General features: G+C 46.1%; 1 protein-coding gene across 1 annotated transcript in view; it reads right to left on the minus strand.

The window, feature by feature from the left end:
- STON1 (stonin 1) overlaps window positions 1-15,561 on the minus strand; it is a 267,354-nt gene that overhangs the window by 109,685 nt on the left and 142,108 nt on the right. The window contains exon 2 of the mRNA XM_086927761.1: window positions 7,612-9,620. Within this exon, the coding sequence (XP_086783887.1) occupies window positions 7,612-9,568 (1,957 nt within the window). The 5' untranslated portion in view covers window positions 9,569-9,620. The remainder of the gene's footprint in view (window positions 1-7,611; window positions 9,621-15,561) is intronic.

Raw genomic sequence — 15,561 nt, forward strand, 5'->3', positions numbered from 1 at the left:
TTGGTGTGTGAACATGGCGGGCAGAGGGTCCAGAAATAGTTCCACCCAAGCTAAGCTTGATAAATTTGCCTATGAGAAACAGTCTCTTCCCCAGACGGAACAACGCAAGTCTCTGGGCAAAGGCACGGAAGGAGACGGTACGAAGAAAGCCACGCTGGAGGATGTACTGAACGCCTTGGCCCAGGTGCAAGTGACGGTGGGAGCGACTGCAACGGAGGTAACCCTTATTCGGGCGGACCTCCGGAAAATGAGCGAAAGGGTGAAGCAAGTGGAGGTGGTAGCTAAATCCCTGGTGGAGGATGTCTCAGATCTACAGGTGGAAATGGAGAAACTGCAAGCCGATAACAAGTTGCTCAAGGAAAAGCTGGATGATCATGAAGGACGCTCCCGGCGGAACAACGTCTGTATTTTGGAGGTCTCGGAATCGGAAACCACGGGAGCTATAGATCTATACGTGGAAGACCTGATCAAGAACCAGCTAGCCCCCAAGGGTCTCTCAAACGTCTTCACGGTGGAACGGGCCCACAGAGTACCAGGAGGAAAACCGAAACCAGGGGCCTCACCGCGTCCGATCCTGGCGTGACTTTTTAACTTTCGAGATCGCGACACCATCCTTCAGGCGGCCAGAGTGGCGCCAGCCATTCAAATTCAAAATTCGAGAATATCCTTTTTCCCCGATTACACGGCGGAGGTATCACAACGGAGGAGGACATTCTTAGAAGTAAAAAAAGACGTTGCGTGAGCAAGAATTACCCTACTCCATGTTATTCCCGGTTCGGCTACGGGTGGTCGCCGATAAGAAGGTCTGGTTTTTTTACTCTCCCGAGGTGGCCAGAGACTGGCTTGATGGCTGGCGCAATGTGGATCCCCCGCGTAGGTCCGGCAGAACGAACCACGGACATCGGGACAACAGCCGGACGGGCTCACAAACGTCAGACAGAAGAGGAGCGAGCAAATCGCCGACACAAGAACTATCTGAGGCTGCCAGGGGGATATAATGTGGACAACCCGTGTACAATTTAGACGCTGACTCCTTGATTGACTACCTTTGCACAAAAGTCGTGGATGGATGCTGGCCTGGGTACCCTGAAGGGAGCAGGGAGGCCGCCTGCTCAGGGAGACACTCTCCCCAACGTGCAAGTACTCTGTTCTTGGGATGGGTTAAGCGCTCTGCTCAGTTGGGGAGGCGGGCAGTTGAAGGTCCGTTAAGCAGGGAGGCAGGGAGGGGGTGGGAGAGGGGGGTTGTTGGTTGGAAATTCACTATGTCGGTCAAAAACTGGTGCTTTTTGTGTACATAATATAGCTGGAAGGGTAAACCTAAGGGTCCGGATACTCCTCCTAGATTCATTTGTGTGTGTCTGCATGACTGGAAATGGCGGATGGTCTGCTACGTAATGCGGGGGACGCTGACACGTGACACGTGGCTCCCCCCTTCGAATACTGTCGTGGAATGTGAGGGGACTTGGAGATAAGGTGAAACGTGGCCTGGTACTAAACGCGCTGAAGAGACAAAAACCCCACCTAGCGCTGTTACAAGAAACACACTTGACGAGGGGGGCTTCTAAGGCCTTAGACAGGAGGGGGTACAAGATGGTGGTCCACTCGGAATTCACCTCGGGCTCCCGGGGCACTGGCATCTTGATTAAAAAATCCTCACAATTTATCCCACTGAGCACGAAAACTGACAGGCAGGGTTGCTTCGCAGCCCTGCAGGGACAATGGGAAGGTCGCCCCCTAACTGTGGTATCGGTATATGTTCCGCCATCCCTTCACTCAACAATGCTTCCAGCACTCAGTGACTTTTTGTTGTCTCTCTCCGAAGGCGATGTAATCTTGGGAGGGGATTTTAATGCTACAATAGACACACAACTTGACAAATTCCCAGCAACGGGCCCGACCGGGGGAACCTCCCGGTTTCAACGTTTCCTAACAGCAATGGGTCTAGTAGACATCTGGCGGCACGTCCACCCCCAAGATAGGCAATACACATTTCATTCCACGGTCCACAACAGCCTTTCACGAATTGATTACTTTCTAGCTCTGGGTGACTGCTTACAACACGTCAACACTGCAGACATCCATCCTAGAGGCATATCGGACCACTCCCCGATCACCCTAACAGTTTCCACCCAAGAAAAGTCTCTCAGCCGAATATATCCCATTCAGGCATCATACCTCAAAATCCCGAAAATTCGGAAAACCCTCCAGAAGGCTACGACACAATATTTCGAAGAAAACGTGGCCACCGTGACCTCTTCAGAGGTGCTATGGGAGGCCTACAAAACAGTGTTGAGGGGGCAAGCGATAAGCTCCATCACGGCCCACAAAAAGGAGCAAGCAGCCGAACAGTCCAAGCTCGAATCGACACTGCGTGACATGACAACTTTGCACGAGGCAAACCCCACAATAGACACGGCGCATACACTCACACTCCACCAATAACTATACACGGAACATGTTCGGCAGATGGTGAAGGGGCACATAACTGATACACAGAACAGGATATACGATGTGGGAGATAAGGCAGGAAAGATGCTGGCCTGGCTCGATAAGAGGGGGGGTAGTTCCAGAGGGATCCAACAAGTGAGAGATAGCAGCGGCGAAATTCAGACAAGCCCTGAACGGATAGTGGAAGCATTGGCGGCACACTTTGAGGAAGTTTATACCCCAGAACGGGTAGTGTCTACTGACATGGCACGGGAGGCGCTAGGTAGGATGGAAACCCCAATATTGCAGCCGTAAGCAGCAGCCGACTTAGATGCGGCCATAACTAGAGATGAAATACAGTTGGCTATACGAGCGCTGAAACCTGGCAGGGCTCTTGGACAAATGGCATTCCAGTAGAATGGTAACAGTCTCAGTCAGAGGAGCTAAGTGCACATTCACTCGACATGTATGAGGAATGCCTAGAAAAGGGTGAACTTCCGCTCGATCAGAGAACGGCCACTATAGTAGCGATTCCTAAACCCGGGAAACTGCAGGAGGATTGCTCCTCGTACCGCCCTATCTCTCTGCTGAACGCGGAAGGTAAAATTTTGGCCAAGCTCCTAGCCAACCGGTTGATGGCACATCTATCTGATCTCATGCATCCAGATCAATCTGGGTTTATGCCCCATAGGAACACGGCACTGAACCTTCGCAGGGTACATGGGGTACTGGCGAGAGCGGACTTGATCCATGATCAAGCAGTAATACTGGCCCTAGACGCGAAAATGGCATTTGATCTAGTGGAATGGAGCTACCTGTTTGAGGTTCTGGTCTGTGTGGGCTTTGGCTCGAAATTTATATCATGGATCAGACTGCTATACACGAAACCAATGGCACATGTAGTAGCAAATGGCCACATTTCCCGAACATTCCCATTGGGGAGAGGCACCCGCCAGGGCTGCCCCCACTCACCTTTGCTTTTCGCGCTCTCCCTGGAGCCACTAGCTAATTTGATAAGGCAAACGCCCTTACTTAAAGGGATACAATGGAAGGAAGGCTGGGAAGACCGACTGTCCCTTTACGCGGACGACATGCTGGTGTACTTAACAGACCCCGAGCGAGGTGTACCGGTGCTCTTGAACCTATGTGATGATCATGGTAAGATTTCAGGTTACACGATCAACTGGAACAAATCAGAAATGTATGTTCTGAAAGGCCCGGTCCCGGTGCTGGGCCCCGACTGCCCCTTAAGGCTAACTGGCTCCTCTTTTAAATATCTGGGGATCCATGTTACAATGGACCCAACGGTATTCATACAACTGAATCTGACACCACCCTTGGAACGGCTTAAACAAGACGTCAAGTTCTGGGCGGGGTTGCCCTTGACAATGCTGGGAAAAGCAGCGCTATATAAAATGATGTCCTTACCCCGCTTCCTATACATACTAGAGAATACGCCGTTTCCAGTGGCGCCAGGGTACTTCAAAAAGGTGGCAGCAGTAGTTTCTGGTCTGCTGTGGAGCAATCGCCCGACGCGTACTGCACAAGCCACATTACACAGGGGTTGGTATGATGGTGGAACCGCGTTGCTGAATCTTAACCTGTATTACTGGGCGGCTCACCTTAAGCCCATTAACCAGTGGATACATGCTCCACAGACTGACCCAGCTTTCCAAGCAGATAGGGCACAACTGGGTACCAACACTGTGCTGGCCCCACTCTACGACCAGCGTCGAGTCCGAAAATTAACGGGACCTACTAGACCTACCGCAGCGCTGTGGCATACGGCACTAGCGGCGCTGGGCTGGAAGGGGAAAATTACCAAACTCACCCCGCTCTGGGATACCCGTGCCTTGGGAAATTTGAGATAAGCTAGGGCTTCTCTCACTGGGACACCATTGGGATAACCACGTTGGGTGACATGTGGGAAAGGGGAGCGGTTATTACATTTGACCGACTGAAGGGAATTGTACGAACTGGGGCCACAAGAATCATACCGCTATGTCCAGATACGCCATGCTTTACTCACGGCCATCCCCTCCGTGGCGGATATACCAGAATCATCCTCGCTGGAGGATCGTCTTCTAACTCACTTCATGATTGAACGAGCGACATCATTGACATACCGCAAGCTCCTCAATAATTTACCTGACCCCATTGAAAGAAAGATGGGAAGGGGAAGTGGACGCCCTGGACGAACACGAGTGGAATAAGGCACTAGCGTCCCCAAAAGAGGTAGGCATCTCAGCCAGGCTGAGACTCGTACAGCTTAAGGTCCTACACAGAGTGTACTACACAAGGACACTATTACATCGCATCCACAGAATACAACATCCTTACTGTCTCCGTGGCTGTGGAGAGGAGGGGTCCTTCTTCCATACAATCTGGGACTGCCCACATATCCAAGACTATTGGAGACAAATAATGCGCACTGTGTCACAGACTCTGGAGACCTCTCTACTTCCAGAACCGCAGCAATGTCTCTTAAATGTGTGGGGACCGAATGACCTGTCCAGATGTGGCCAACTTTGGGTTACGTTAGGCATGATAGTGGCCAAGAGAGATATCGCACAGCGCTGGGGGGCGGCAGAACTACCGACGAAGTCGCAGTGGTGCATGAATATGGATAGGATAATGGTGACAGAGAGGGCGGTATATCTGAGTCGTGCATGCCCGGGGAAGTGGAACAAGATATGGACCCCATGGAATGTGTACCGAGGTGAAATTTGTGATCCTCTGCCAGAGGACGACCCGTTGGAGTCAGTTGATGAGGGGGAGGGGGAGGTAGGCTGAGGGGTCAAGAAAGGGTTGCAGAAGGGAGAGGATATTGTGAGTGGGAGGGGGCCCGGGTCCCGAGGAGTTGGCAGTATGGGTAGACAGGGTTGGGACTGCTATACAGTAACACATAGGTACATGGGCGTCACTGCCCGTCACCTTGGGTTTGAATCTGTGACTATAAATAGTAACACATACTGTCGGGTAGACTTTCAGTACAGCTATACAGCACTAATTGCTTTTGGATGACCGCAATGTGATTTCCTCATTGTTATTTTTTGTTTTTTTCGTAAAAAAACAGAAAACCAAAACCACTACTGATTAGCAAAATAATGTCAGTTTTGTACCTTTTACTTTGCCGTGTGATGAACCTTTTACTTTTCAGCAACGTGCTCAAAGTATGGACTTATTCTCATGCATGACATCCAATGCTCAAGTATTAGCGGCCTGTCCTTTGGGTTGTAGGCGAATGGCTGTGTATTTATGTAAAGGTACAATAAAGGTTTAAAATATATATATATATATATATATATATATATATATATATATAAGTAAAGAAGCCACTAGAAGGGAAACCAAATTTAAGTGGCATGTTATGGTTTCAAAAATACGGTGAAGGATGGGACAACTACAATACAGTCAGTCTCTGCAATACAGCATGCTGCAGTCAATTCATTCCATTTTGAAGCAGGAGGATTCATATCAGAATTTGGAACAAAAGACAGTGTTATGATATAGTACCTTTTATGCAAATGATCACTAGCAGGAATGAGTTACATTTTATTCCTATAAAGAAAAAGTAAGTGTACATGATGTACAATTATGGCACCATTGGCAAGAGACCACAAAGATGTATGTAAACCTGAGGTGCATCTAAAATTTCCTTTTTGTACTGTGTAGGGCCTCATTACAAGTGCCTGGATATCAGGCCTTCCCTTTTGCCCCAGAGTTGCACGTACCAGGGGCATCAGTACTTCCACTGGGTGAAATTATTGGGGTATTAGGAGGAAACGGGTTCCCCTGATATTCAGAAATATTGTGGGAATTGGGAATACCTTACTGATTTCCCTGGTGATTCCTAGAGTTCCCGCAGGGCATTCTAACTACTTTCATCAGATGGAGTGCCTGGTCAAAATGCACAAAATGTTTTACCACATATCACGTAATTCCAATGGTGCTAGCAGGGGCAAAGCTATCGATATTTCAGCAGGTGCAGGGGCCTCAGGGACCAAGGATATGAGGGGCCTCTGCCTCACAATTATGATTGCATTTTGCTACCAAACTGCAGCTATGGGCCCATTTCCCCTGCTTACATGAGGACACATAGTAATCCTGCTGTGCGACTGTACCCCAGTAACTAGTGTGATCAGCCTGTCTCATCCAGTTTGCCACCTCCGGCACATGCTCTGGTCCTGCTCCAGGATAGCAAGTTTTTGGCACGCAGTACATGTTTCATTGACATGGTCACAGAACTCACCACGTTAAATTCATGGGAGGCTACTGCCTTAGGGATTTTCCATAGACCCAAAAATCACAAGGTGCAGGTGTGCTTCGCCACTCTCACCCTCCTGTTGGCCAAGTGTCTACTAGCCATGACCACGAGGTCCTAAAATCTCCCGGCTCCTTCTTAATGGCATACGGCATTACTTAGATGGTGAGAGGCAGAAATCTCCGCACTGCAGTGGGACGAGGCCCGTCGTATACGCCGGCTCCATATTGCCACTTCCTGGGACACTATGCTTATACAGTACACGGGACTGGCTGAAGAGGACCTCCTTCCCTCACCATGTCAAAATTAAAGGCCTCAGTTCGTCGGCTACCCTCCCCTTCCAACACAATACGCCAGAGTTCACACCCACACCCCAAGCATTCCAAATTCTGTTTCACAGCATTACACTATTATCACTTGTGCTCTCCCTGATTTCTTTTTCCAAATTCTGCAACCCATATATAATATACATTGGGTCCCCCTCTTCCTTTTAGGATATATAGGAAGACCATTTATAAACTGCAGCTCGTAGCCAAAGGATTCTGACATTTAGCTGAAGGTTCTGACATTTTACATTATCATGAGCCAGTGCAATTCACTCCTACCTATTGTTTGTGTAGTTGGTTTCTTTCATGTACTAAATTTGAAACGTATCTGAAGATTGTTACCTGTTTTTTTGTAGTTCTTATTTTATACTGCTTTAATTGCTAATGTCTAAATAAAAATGCCATCCATTCTTGTTCTCATCCTGCTACAACTGCTAATGTATATAGTTAGTTAAACACAATTACATTTTTACAGGGTCACTAGTAGAATGGGCCTTAATACTTTAAAGAGAAGTCAGCAGTTAGGGAATTAAATTACAAATAATATTTGCAAATGCAACTCAGCTTAGCTTAAAGTAGCTCGTGTATATTTACTTGAACTCTTATCTGGCAGGCGGTCTATCTTCCATAGGACGGCTCTGTAGGCGTTTTCATACTTTGCAGTCCCGACGGTGACTTGTATGACCGGCTCAGACTCGGCCTCGTAAGCCGAGCCCAGGCACGTCTTCCGGTTCATTTTAGCCTTTAGAGACTTCTGTCTTTGGATGTTTGAGGTCCAGAGCGCCTTGATCCATTCTGCGGGGACTGGAATGCGAACGGTGACGTTCTCACACGCGCTCAGGTGTGCTGAACTGGCAGCAGGGTGGGACATGTTGAGAAAGGCTTGAAGTTCCATGTAGGCGCCCTGGACCACCACCGCGGCCTTCACTGTGAACGGGAGCTGGGCAGCCTGGCGCACAGTCTTGAAACGCATCAGCTCCAGCCTGCAAGCGTCGGGAGGGCTAAATTTAATAATCCTCGAATGGTGAAATTCATCCTGTCTGACACAAGCATGGAAATGGTAGTCCAGAATATCAATAAAGGGCTTGTCTGTCTCTTTCTCGAAGTAACTTCCATTTATTTGCTGAAGCTCCAGATCGTTTAAGGTGAGAAAGCATTCAGTATTACTGTGCACAAAACAAAGGCAGTATACTTGGGACACCATGGCACTTTCTACTAATTTTCCATCTTTCGTGAACCTTCCCCAAAAGTTGTCGACTATTTCTAGCACCATTTCCTGCTCCTCGTAGTATTTCTTCTGTTTCGGAATAACTGGAAGCATCATGAGCTCCTCTTCAACTGTTGCAAGGAAATCACTGAAGTCATTGAAATCTGTGGTTCCCAACTTCAACATCTGCTCAGTTTCAGCTTCATGGACAATTTCCACTTTGGGGCTATACTTTCTTTTTTCCGTGTAGGACACGTGCTCAATCTTCACCGTATGGATTTTCCCGGCACCGTTAAAGGGCTCTAGCTTTGGTTCTGACAGTCTGCAGTGAGCATGTAGCTGGAATTCCTTGAATGGTTTTTCCAGCCCCTTCTCATAGTACAGCTGCAGAATACCCCCGGGGATTACCTTTAGATAAATAGGACCCCATTGTCGGGAGGACATCCTGTTCTTTTTTTCAGGAATGCGCAGCATCAACGCCCATCCATCTTTCCCCTGGCTTCTGAAGAGGTTGGGAGGAACGAATGGTGGAGTGTCGGTAACGGGGTCTGTGCACTGGACAGCTACATTGGGCACTGTGTCCAAGTTACTTGTTTGCAAACATTCCAGTCTTTCACAAATATAGTTAAAAGAACATTGATTAAGACTTTTCTGGTAAGTGCACATGTCTTTTTCCTTTGCGCTGCCTTGTCGTTTAGGTTGTTTCTTGTCTTTGCCATGTGCATTTATCTCTTCAAGATTATCAGATGTCAGCCAATCTGAGGCATTCCCTTTATTCCAAAATGGACTTTCAAATGCACAGCCATCTTGGAAATTTTTGAAAGTCTGTGGTAGTGCGGATGGGAGCTCTGGCAAATCTGGGTGCATGTGGTTAGTTTGGCTTCCATCATTTTTGCTACCTGGTATTGAGGTGAGGGGCTTACATGAGGTATCAACACCAACAATATTTGATGAAGCAGAACGGTTTTCAGGCCCTGAGCAACCTTTCCCAGGTGGAACAGTAGGGTTAGTGCTTGGATGTACCCAAGGAACAGGAAAAAGGTTATAAACATTGAACTTGGGAATAAAGGGGCTCTCTGGATAGTCTCGGACGGGGGTAGAGAGAGGAGTATTGCTAGGCGGTGTGGGACTCAAGAAGAACTCACAGAGAGGAGAAGAAAGAGGAGTGCTTCCTGCAGATGATGATACATTCGATGGTTCTTGTGCTGTTGGAAGGCAAAGCTTGAGTCCATTTGGTCTGGAAATGTCTGGATTTCTTGTCCGAAATACAAATGACTTCTGAGGAGACTGAAATGAAGGCTCCTCCTCAAAAGTGACCCAGTGGTCTGGATTCGTTGAACACATCTTTTCAGGAGACGGTTGAGGAAATGGAAAGATCTCACAGGTGCATGTGTGCCTATTAGAAGAAAAGAAAAGAAAAGTCAGCAAATGCTACACATCAGCTGGACGGATGATTGACTGCCTACTTTTCAAAACAAATGCATATACTAAGATAACACTTACATGAAGTGGTGAAAATGTATTGAATTGTGTTGATTTTTTTTAAACTATGTACAGTATAAAAGGGTGATTCCTCTATATACTGAGGCTTTGTATCCCTAATTAGGAATAGCTCCTCCCATCAACCATTATTAGTCCATTATACTACACTTGTAAAATCAAATGACATGATACAATTTTAGGCAATGATTTTGTTTTCCCAAATGTCTTTATTTGATTTTCTGTTGTTGCATATGCAATACCATCGAACAATAAATGAGGGTGCAAACACGCACCCGAGAACAAATACAAACCAGTAGAGGAGGTACGACCACACCCACACCCGTTAATCTAGGTAGAACATTCAACAGCGAGGTATAACACTGGCCTTTTAGAGTACGATTGTAACTTAACACTACTAAATCATTTTTACAACCTAGCACCTGCGCTACTCTTTTAACAGGATCTAGAATGTGAATTAATCATACAATTTTATCAATTAAAAGGCCCTTCTTTTACATTTCATCAAACATAACTACAACCTAAAAGAGCAAACCATATAGTCAATCATAGAACCTAAATACACAGAAATAGGTAGTAAGCGACCTGCCCACTACAATATAAGTACCTGTTACACTGTGTATAAATGAAATGAAACCAGATAGAGTACAATAGATCATGGGGCACTCAAGCTACATCTCAAAAGCACCATGAACATACATACTCATCAATCCCATACAGAAAACAGGTCCCCACTCTTAGTCTTAACAATTATTAGCTCATCAGACACAACATATACAATCAAGTCTCATCATTGTATTTCAGTCTGCTGTTGTTACATCACTCATCTCCCAAAACAACCTCAACACCCTTCCACCTCCATATACTGGCTCTCGTTAGTCAGAATTTAAAAACATGGATTATTAACAATATAGGTCAAAATGGCAATGTCTGTACGAAATTTGCTTTAATTCTCCTACAAATGTCATCTGTATTTCCCAAATTATATAATATGACCTTCTGTGACTTAACAACTGTTTTGAGCAACATTTAAAATGTAACTGTTATGCTGCAATATCAGTTACAATCTCCTTCGATATATTTAAAACTCAGTCTTCATTTTTTATATTTCCATACCCTACCTTTTCTGGCTTCTGATAGTATGTGAACTTCTGATTTTAGTTAGCTGTTGGGGTAGTACTCCGTGTTTGTTTTTTTCCCCCGACCAGTCACTTATATGAAAGGTTTAGATTCTACGTGGAATATTCCATGGGAGAGATGTCACAGTTTAACTATGTATGCTTCTAATGCAGATGATATATGCTTTTTTGTTCACATTAGTCAGGCCTCCGCTTTGTCCTCGGGTGCCCCAATGTTGAGACTGCGTGACCATAACAGTGTCCATGTAGGTGTAGGAAAAAACCTCCAAATGTAAGAACACTGATGCAACATTTCTCCCGAGTTTAGTTGTTTACTGGAAAGCTAGTAAATAAGTATCCGGCACGCGTTGGCGTCACCCTGGGCTTGGAACCCAATAGGTGTTTGTTGGGTGTTCTACGTACTAACGTTGGCAGCTCGTTCATTTACTTTACAGATATTGCTGGATACACGTCGCATCATACAGTGATACACTGGCTGACTGACGGAACCCCTAGATTTGAGGTTAGATTAAAGATATGGCAGAATGGGCAGTGGCTGAGACAATACAGATGCGCATGTACAGAACAGACAATGAACTGAAGCAGAATCTGGCATGCTGGGAAGAATGAACTAAGGATCTGATGTATCCCCAGGACACTAGAACAGCATAGAGCGTAAAGTGTACTTCAAAATGTGTAGAGCAAGATGGGCTGTTTGGGTGGTAGGTATGTCTACTCAATAACTACATACCTAGGGGCATATTTACAAGGGCTTATAGCCACAGGAACGTCACTTTTTGCGACGTTCCTATGGCAATAAGCCATTTGCCTTATTTACTTAACATGGCTTAACGCTGCCTTGTAAATAAGGCACCCTTTCATGCTACACTTAGGGTGAAAGGAGCGGGCAATGGGTGTTGCGGTGGGCATTCCGCTGCAGCACCCATTGATTTTGACGCCCCTCTCCCCATATTTTCAAGGGTGGCGTAAATATGGGACTGCGCCAAAATTAAGACCAGGGAAAACCTGCACAATGCAGCACACATAGAAGTTACAAATCACCATTAGCGATTGTTTATGTGCAGGAAGGAACGAATTCCTGCACATAAACAATCATTCCCTCAATGCAGGCACCTTTGCACTATGGTGTTGGCACTGGGCAGCTGAGTTTAGCGCCAGCGCTAGGCAAAATGCAGGAATGTGCCACTCAACAGCCGCCTCAACTTCTACGCTCCCAAACGCCAGCTTCGATCAACCAGCCACGCCCTCACCGCCGTCCCCCGCATCCGAAGAGCCACCACAGGGGGACAGTCCTTCTCCTACCTCGCCGCCAAGACATGGAACTCCCTCCCCACCCACCTCCGCCTGACCCAGGACCACCTCGCTTTCAGGAAGCAACTCAAGACCTGGCTGTTAGAGCAGTAGCGGACCCCCCTCCCCCAGCGCCTTGAGACCCTCTGGGTGAGTAGTGCGCTATATAAATGCGATGATTGATTGATTGATTGATTGATTGACTATGAATACAGAGCATTCATGTGTTTTCATAACGGAGGAGCGTGGCATTAGTAATTTTTGCTAAACGTCATGTTTTGCCATTCACTTGTAAATATGCCCCCTTGTGTGTACGGGTATAATGAAAGAATACAAGTCTGTGAGGCGATGTAAAATGGGATATCAATACGTTTATTTTTTGAGAACTAGTGTTCCTTTTGAAATGCTTGTGTTATTGTGTTATTTTAATTAAAATGGATGAAAAAAATTAATTCTCATCTCAATATACAATGATAAAAGAAATATTCCATTTAAAAAAAAGATCCGCTAGATGTCAAGGACTTGGACTGAATTATACATTTTTTTGCATGACCCAGTGGAGGGTCTAAATATCACCTAAAGACCAATACTTTCACACTTCTCAGATTCTATCATTCTGGGCACTGGGCTGTTTCACTTTCTACACTCTTGGGCATTCTTCTGCCTACCTTGATCTAAAAGTGATTTAATAGGTGTTTTTAATATTTTGCACACAAAAGTCTAAATGATCGACTGCTTAATAAAAACAAACAGAAAACAAGCACATAAAGCTGGGCCCATTGTGGCTGGCAAGTAGCATATATCTTGCCAGCCACAATTTGATGCCAAACGTCTGACCCGGAAGACACCTTTCCCTGCACCAGAAGATACAATCATACGACCAACAACAGTACCCGTGCGCTTTGTGTATTAGTGCCATAAGACAATTCATCCCCAAAACCCCTTCTGCAGTATAATGCCACTGTCTGCAATCTCTCCTCTCTGCCAAACCTCCGTATTGAGGACGGCTATTCTTCAAACTACCCTCACCTTCTCCCAGACTTGCCAACTTTAAAAATACTTTACTGTGTGAGCCTGGGCGGGGCCTTGAATGGTCGTGGTCTGGGCTTTGAGCCCATTACAACATGGCCACCCATGAAAGAGGCGAGGCATAGAGCCCACCTTCTCACAAAAACAAATCACAAAGGCTTCTGAGACTGTTGCAAACGTCCTGGGGAGATTGTAGAAGCTCAGATGGACGTTGGCTGGCCAGAGCCTCCATGCATGGAGATTCAGCTCACTTTGTGCCACCATATGCTATTGGCTCTTCACTGGGAAACCTTGTGCAGAGAGACAATATTGTGTGACTCATGGTGGCACTGTGTCAATTGTCACATTTGCCTCCCTCTTCTGCCTTCTAAAGCTTGACCCGGTCCTCCTTAATATATAACTATACTATGTATTGCTGTTGTTTGGTCCACACGCTCCCTTTCTGTCCTACATCTGCACTGGCATTTTTTTCTACATTGACTTGCGATATGAATAGTCTAGCCTTGTGTATCTTCTGAAGTATCGTGTAGCCGGCCTGCTTTTACCTCAAACATTGAAGTCTCGTCTCCTCGTACCACATTTTAAAGGACCTCGTTTTCACTAGGGAGGTTTGGTTTTGCAGTTGGTAAAAAAGTGAAGCAAGTTGATCTGGTTGAGACAAAATTCTGGGTGTTGGCACCGCATGTTACTTTTCTGGCCATGCAGTCGGCGTCTCTCTAGTCTAGGCCTACTCATCCAGCCATCCACCCAAGCCCGTTCCCTAGACTGAGGAAAGCGGTGCCATTTTGTCAACGATACTCACCGAATCATCCTATGTTATACCTGTCTGGTAACCTGATATGTTAATGTTATGAAAGAGAAGTGGGGAAACACTTAATGCCATGGAATGGGAAATCTGTATGATGTTAGTTCTAGTACTGTGGTACTAAAAGATGAGCAATGGCGGCCCAAGCACCCGTGCAGGAAAGGACACAGCGCTAGGCTCTCTTCAATCTAATGGCCGGCCTCTTATGGTAAACTAGGTGTGTTGAGCTTCACAGTAATTGTCTTCTGATGGCTTATGGAGAGGTGCTCCCTAGATTTCCCCCCAAGTAAACAACTCCCTTAATGACTTATTCTAAAGAGATTGCTTACATTGACACTATGAAAAAAAGACAGCAGTCGTTTAGCTGAAATCCGATTTTTAACGGATACTGATAGATTGTGCATTGAATTTTCTCCAGTGCACACTTTCTTGCTTTGGGCTAATTTTCCTGGGTGGCAGGTACAACAAATGAGCAATGCATGAGAGGGAAGCTTGCAGACATTCACTGTTCGTATATTTTCATGTATGACTGTACAATATTTGCCTTATTTGAACTGATGCCAACGTGATGACCATTGTATAGTTGAAGGATGCATTTGCCACATTAACATAAAGAAAGGTCAAGCATACACGTCTTCAGGAAAATCATAGGGGGCAAGATACAGCCAACAAGAATTAATTGATCAGAAACTAACTTTTATAATATACGTAACAATTGTAAACTTAGATTTAATGTACACGATTTGCTAGATATTCATCCTTCCACTATACAGGTAATATGTATCTAAGCACAAGTGCTTAAGCCTAGTTTGATACATTTCCCACCCACTGAAAAATATCCTATATATTAAATAGAGTATTATAGGACAGAGGGATATAGCCAAGAGTCTGCCGCCTCCCTCGAGCTATGACCATTGAATCCATTACTTTGGATGTGCTATGAGGAACGTGCTGACTGCCTGCCTTGTTCGTCAAGTCACCGCTGCTGCAGCTGTAGCGGGGGTAGGAGCGGGGGCAGAGTTAGTGCCTGGAATCGCTGATGCACTTTGGTTCTTGTAGTCTCTTGCTTCCACGACTCATCCCCCGACCCAGCAAGCAGAGACTAGAACAAATGTAGGGATGTAATCCACCATGAAAAAGTTTGTGGAGCGCTGAGAACACAGGGCCAGCCTCTGTGTTTGGAGCACTACCAAATGGAAAATAAATAACTCAGATACACAGCGCTCACATCCACTTTTGCTTCCTCGTCTCACCTTCTCACAGTGTCCACTAGGTCAGTCAGTCGTTGAAACCAAAACTGGGGGAAATCAGAGCTAGAGGAAAGACAGAACAGCATTCAGTCAGTCTCTCCACTATTTCAGCTCTGCATCTTCCCCATGCGGTGAGCTTGACTAATTTGCTGCTGCCATCTTGTGAAGAGTGCACACTCAGCATTTCTTTCTCTTTCGCAAGGCAAAAAGAAGTTGATAAAGATTTGCGATGTGAAAGATGAAATATTGGCGGGAGAAGTGCAGCGGATGGTCCATCATGTACTCAGTTACCACAACTTGTTCCTGGTGTTTCCACCACAGAGA

Source organism: Lissotriton vulgaris, chromosome 6 (assembly GCF_964263255.1).
Source record: "Lissotriton vulgaris chromosome 6, aLisVul1.2, whole genome shotgun sequence".
In the NCBI taxonomy this organism is placed as follows: domain Eukaryota; kingdom Metazoa; phylum Chordata; class Amphibia; order Caudata; family Salamandridae; genus Lissotriton; species Lissotriton vulgaris.